Raw genomic sequence first — 6,437 nt, 5'->3', positions numbered from 1 at the left:
TGTGTATGTATGTATGTATATGTATGTATGTATATGTATGTATGTATATGTATGTATATGTATGTATGTATATGTATGTATATGTATGTATGTATGTGTATGTATGTATATGTATGTATGTATATGTATGTATGTGTATGTATGTATGTGTATGTATGTATATGTATGTATGTATATGTATGTGTATGTATATGTATGTATGTATATGTGTATGTATATGTATGTATATGTATATATGTGTATGTATATGTATGTATATGTATATATGTGTATGTATATGTATGTATATGTATACGTTGTTGCTATTCTCTGTCGAATGGTGAGAGGAATGAATGAATTGAAGCATGCTTCTCTCACTTGACTGTCTTGGATTTGCGATCTAGAAAGGAAGAGGAAAGAAAACGAAAGGGGGGCTTTCACTAGAGAAATCTCTTCTTTCTTATCTCTGATGACTGGGTATAAATTGAGAGATTGATACAAGTCAGTCAGTGAGTGAGTTAGGCAAACAGACAGTTAGACAGACATGCGTTGCTTTTCTTTTTCGTGTCGATTCTGTAGAATCTCGCCTGTCCCTACTTCGTCACTCTTCATGCTCTACCCTTCTCTTCCTTCTTATTCTTCCTCTTCTTCTCCCCCTCCCTCTTCTTCTTCTTCTCCTCTTCCTTGTAGCTGTTCTTCTTCTTGTTTTCGTGTTGACTATCTCTTACAAGAAGAAGAAAAGAAAAGCGAGGGAAAAGAGGCGAAAGATAAGGGAGAAGAAGAAGAGGCAGGAATTAACGTGAAGCTTATCTCCTCTCCTACCTCCTCCTCGCCTCGCTCTGTCTCTTTATTGCAACAGAAAGGGGACCTAGGAAAACTGCAGCAAAATAACAAGGAAACGAAGAAGAAGAGGAACGATCTCTCGACTCTAAAGTGGAGAAGGAATGAAGGTGACAGATCTTCTTTTGAAGAAAAGACGGAAAAGATGAAAGAGAACATCAGCAGAAACAGAGCGGTCCTCCGTTCTCATGCAAAGCTCGCATCGCCTCCCCCTCCTCCTTCTATTAATTCACTCTCCTCTTCTTGTTCTTCTTCCCGTCCTTTTTTTTCCTCTTCTTCTTTACCTTTCTCTTCTTCTCTATCTTCCTCTTCCTCTTTACCTGCCGCTTCTTCTTTCTCTTCTTCTTCTTCTGTATCAACTCGCAGTCTCTCCCTATCATTTCTAGGGGGTAAGAGAAGACTTCTTGTTGAAGGCTCAAAAGCATCGAGAGAAGGACAAAATTACAGCTTATCTCCTCTTTCTCATGGAAGTAAACCTTTGCATATGTTCGCTTCTTCTGCTTCTTCTTCATGGAATAGGCATTTCACTCGTCCATCTTCTTTCTCACTCAGAGGTTGCTTCTCAAGAACTAAACCTTCTTCTGCCTCTTCTTATCCTTCCTCTTCTTCTCTTCTTCCTGACTCTATCTCAACAGAGAAGAAGAAGAAGACGACAGGTACACAGAAGCAGGAGCAGGCAGTCGCAAGAAGATCAGCATCGATACACTTGACGAAGACAGCCAACCAAAACACTAGAACTTCTTCTTCTTCTTCTTTGTCTTCTGTTTCTCTTCCTCCTGTCTGCCTAGGATCGAGTTCCGAAGAGAGAGAGAAAGTTAAGGAGAAGATACCCTGTGAGAGAGACAAAGATGGTAAGGTGTATGTACACTCCAACCATCGACAAAGAGGGGAGGGGTGGCTTTCCTCGACGCACCTAGAGCGCCGTTCGGTCGACTGTTCTAATGAAAGGAAGAACGAAAAGAAGAAAAGAGAAGAAGAAGAAAGAAAAACTGCCAAAGAAGAAGAACAAGAAAGAAGGATAGGAAATCATTCTCCTAACTCTTTCTTATCAGCAAAAGAGAAAGAAAAAGTTTGTCGGGAGAAAGAAAGTGAAAAGTTGAAGACGAAGGAAGAGAAGAATGGAATGAGAGAAATCCAAACAAAGAAGGATGGAAGGAACGAGCAGACAAAAGAGAAAGAAGAGGATAATGAGAAAAAAGAAAAGAAGAAGAAAGAAGAGAAAGAAGGAGAGACAGAGAAGAAGAAAGAGAGAGGCAAAGAGAAGGAGAAGGAAGATGAGGGATATTTTTCTTCTTTCCCTTCTTCTTCTTCTTGCATACGTGTCTCTACAGAATCACATCAGCAGAAAGATGGAGACGAAGCCCTCGCTATGGATGTCTCTTCTTCTTCTTCTTTTTCTTTTGAACTTCCTCCCGAGGATCGTTCATTCCTAGGAAACTATGAAGACCTAGAGCTGAAGAGAGGCCAAGAAAGAGAAGAAGAGAAGAAAAGTAACAAGGCGAAGATAAGGGGGATGCAAAGAAAAGAAGGAAAGACGTTAGAAATGAGAAACGAGAAGAAAGAAGAAGAGGGAGAGAAGAAGAAAGAGGCGATAGTCGTATTAGTCCCGGTTGACGAAGACTTAAGCGAGAGGGAGAAGAAGACCAAGAATGAAGAGAAGAAGAAGAAGGTAGAGAAGAAGGTGTTAGAACAAGAAGACAACGAAGATAGAAAGAGAACGAAAATCGCTGAAGAGAAGAAGATCAGTGAAGAAGAGAACAGCAAGAAGGAAGAGACCAAGAAGAAAAAGAAGAAGGGTTGTCAACACAAATGGAATTTCGAACAAGAGACTTCTCTCCTCTCTTCTTCTCTTCCTCTTTGTCCTTCCTTAGCTTCTCTATCAAAGGGACAAAAAGCTACATCCGAAGAGAATCTTTATCAAACCCGTTCTTCTCTTCTTCTTTCTCTTCTTCCGTGTGAAGACTCTCCTGCTGTAGAAAAGATCTGGACTCATCTTAACGGTGCGGACAACATGACTCTCTCCTCTCTCAGGCCGTCCACTCGGTCTTCTTCTGATTCTTCTGTGCTCCTCACATCTTCTCCTTCTTCTTTCTCTTCTTTTTCTTTCTCTCCTCGTCTCCTATGTGAGAAGATTCAATACCTGGAGAGAAGATTAGAGGGAGTCTCCAAAGAGCTCGAGGAAGTAAAGAAAGAGAGAGACACACTTCTCTTCTTCGTTCACAAGTTTATCAAGGTGAGAAAACAAGAAAGAAGAAAGAAGATAGAGAAACACGATCGCGACAGAAGATGGACCAGAGTAGATAGGAACTAAGAGATTAAAGCCACTCATTTCTGTGTCTTCTTCTCTTTTCTCCTTTTGAAAGACTTGGTGAAGAAAGAAGAGAAAAGTGTTGCCTGGTGCTCACCCTGGCGTGGAAGAGGGACAGGAAAGCACTAGAAAGATAGAAAGGTCGGAAGGGCGTCTTGGACCATCATAATGAAAAAGAGATTGATTGAAAGAAACGGACATATGCGACTCGCCACGCGAATATATATAGAGAGAAATACAGAGTTTACATATATACAGCTCCAAGATAGGTAGATACATACATAGATCAAAGAGAGATAGATAGAGAGGCAAATCGAAGATAGATAAGTAGGTAGGCACACACATATGGGTATATAACTTCCTATATAACGTCGATATACATATATATACATATATCTATACATAGGTAAGTATACCTGGTAGAATCAACGAGATCCTGTACATATATGCATATATGTATGTTTATGTATATGTGTATATGTATGTATGTAGCCTTCATCTAGGTCTACGTGTACCTGTCTGCGTGTTTGCGTGACTGCGGTTTGTGAGTCTCCACAGTGATACAATGGAAAGGAAAGAAAGACACGAAAGAGAAAGAAAGAAATCTAGAAAACAAGGGGATGTGGAAGAAGAAGAAGAGATCAGATTTATCAGAATATACTCGTCGTCTTTTCTTTCCTATTCAGTTTGACTCCTCCTCTTAAAACGTTGCCTTATCTATCTCCTCCATCTTGCAGTGTATATACACCCCACGAATTTGACTTCCTTACAATCAAAGAAAACGAACTTAAAACTCCCAAACACATCTTTCTCCTTTCTTCTTTTCTCTCTCTCTCTCTCTTTCTTCTTTCTTTTTCAGAATTCGCCTTCTCCATGGGGAATTTCTAAGAAATCCTCTCCCTTTTCTTCTTTGTGTCTTGACGTTCCCGATGGAGAAGACGAAGAAGAAGAGAAAGCAGTTTCTACAACGTGTGAATGTCCAAGAAATAGAGAGAGTCTTCTTCCTTCCTTCTTCAACGAGAGAGAGAATGCTGTCATCTTCTCTTTATCGAATTCACCTAAAAAAGAGAAAGAAGAAAACAAAAGAAGAGAGAGAAAAGTTCCCTTCTCTCATCATGACAATGAAGAAGAAGAAGATAGCTTAAAAGGAAGCTATCACGCCTGTAGATAAAGACGACTTATCAAGATCTCCTACACATCTCCAAGAGTCACGGGGTGTATCTACACCACCTCGGTCGTCTCGAGTTGTCTCGTCCTCTCTTTCTTCTTAAGAAAAAACAAGACAACGAAAAAAGAAAGGCTGACCATACTGCAAGAGATCACCTGGTGTACATACACCCGAGTTAAGAAATGCCCCTTGTCTTTGATCCATTCGAGGAGGACTGAAAGACAAGCACACGAAGCTTCTTCTTCTTCTTGCTTTTTACCTTGGAGTTTTCTGTTGTAGCAGGGACATTCCTCATTCATGCGCAGGCGGGAGAAGTGCGGCTTAGGCGGATAAAAGAAGGAGTTATGAATGAGATAGAATGAAAGGTGGATGGACTAGTTGTCTGTTTGATTAAGCAAAGAAGGAAGAAAGGATGGGCCGACAATCCCCCAGGGTTTGCATGACTTTGTGCTTGCGAGAGATAGTTGAGATATAAATCATTCAGACGACAAGTGGATATACACAACTCTCTTCTTGAAGGACTCGTTTTTCTTTTCTTCTTCTTCTCCTTCTGCTTTCTAGAGAGATTACGACAACAAAGGAGTAGAGAGAAGAAAGAATAGACAAAGAGAGAAGTGTGAAGAAAGAGATAAAGAAAGAAAGAAAGATCTCACGATATACTCTCACAGGCATACCTATCTACGTATATGTGTAAATATAGATAGAGGTCTTCACATGTAAATATAGATAGATAGATATAGAAGTAGGTAGATACAGAAGACTAGATAGATACACTCCTTTATATCTTTCTTTATGTGTCATCTTATCAAGAGAGTGAATTTGTTTCATCTCCTTTGTTAAGCACAGCACGACGAAGAAGAGGAAGCCTTGTTGGGAGAGAGAAGTTTTCTTTCTTTCATTCATTCATATCCGTTTTTCTTCCTGCATGCAAACAGAATGATAACTGGAGTTCTTGTCATATGCTCTCTCTTTTCTCTTCTTTTTTTCTTTTTACATTTCTCTTTGCTCGGGCTCAAATTCAGGTCTCTCTCTTCCTCTTGGCGCCCCTTTTCATTTATCTCAGTCTTGTCTTTCTTCTCTTTTTACATCTCTCTCTCTCTTTACTTTTCTTCTTTTCTCCTGTCTATATATCTATATAGATATGATTCCAGCATATATATATATATGTATAGATATGTACGTGTGTAAGGTGAACTTGACTGGAGTTTGTCCCCGCTTTATAGGCTGATTGGAAGGGCTACAACTCATCCCTACCTCTTCTTGTTCTTCTTCTCCTCCTCTCTGTTCTCCCACCTTGCTCTCTCTTTGCGTCATTCTCTCTCTTTCTCTCTGGGCTACTCGAGGAAGAAGAAACGGAGAGACGTATCGACCTATCTACTGTCTCTATAGAGGATGAAAGAGGAATGGCCATAGATGCAGTAGTAAACATGGAGAAAGAAAGAAAGAAGGGACCAGGAAGACATGCATGTTGAAACACTTCCACTTGAGATAAAAAAAAACAAGGGAATCGAAGACAAAAGTGCAAGAAAGTAGACAAGCAGGTCTTCTCCTCGCGAAAAAGACGGAGAAGAGCAAGAGGAAGAAGAACAAGAGAAAGAAAGAAAGAGGTAGGGATAGAAGAGAAAGAACATAGCTTCAACTCCGATCACAAGAAGACAAGCAAGAAGTACTAAAGAAAAGAAAAGGGGAGAGTCCGAAGAATTCGCAGCAATAAACAGAAGCACCATTGTAATAGTAATAGTACTAGTGGTAGTGCGAGTAGTAGGAGGTGTAGCTGTAGTTACAGTCGTCGCTCTTATGAGGATAAGTAATGAGAAAAGTCACTAGTCGGACTAATAGTAATAGAAGGAGTAATAGGAGTAGTATTAGATTTATGACTGCGCTGATGTGTATGTATACATATATGTCTGAATATGTAGGGAAAAATTCAGTAGGCATGTGAAGACATGTGAATTGATGTCTGTATGAATCCAATAGAGTGCTAAAAAGAATGCTGCTGCTGCACCCCACTCGCATAAAGATCACAAGAAAATACGAGAGCTGCACAAAGGCACATGCATAGTCATGCATATACGCACACATATTGATACATAGTAGACACGCATACATCCCCCAAGTCATCATCTTTCTCACTCTTTCTCA

At 40.0% G+C, this 6,437-nt stretch overlaps 1 protein-coding gene across 1 annotated transcript; it reads left to right on the top strand.

Moving 5' to 3' along the window:
- Positions 1-559: 559 nt before the first annotated feature.
- On the top strand, positions 560-5,415 carry CSUI_008477 (uncharacterized protein). The gene is made up of 2 exons (XM_068068609.1): positions 560-3,052; positions 3,987-5,415. Exons 1-2 carry the CDS (start codon positions 590-592, stop codon positions 4,296-4,298), a joined length of 2,775 nt encoding a protein of 924 aa, XP_067919415.1. The 5' UTR covers positions 560-589; the 3' UTR covers positions 4,299-5,415.
- Positions 5,416-6,437: the final 1,022 nt, after the last annotated feature.

This window comes from Cystoisospora suis (assembly GCF_002600585.1).
Source record: "Cystoisospora suis strain Wien I chromosome Unknown contig_4754, whole genome shotgun sequence".
NCBI classification, from domain to species: Eukaryota; Apicomplexa; class Conoidasida; order Eucoccidiorida; family Sarcocystidae; genus Cystoisospora; species Cystoisospora suis.
This window is presented reverse-complemented; position numbering and strand designations above follow the sequence as displayed.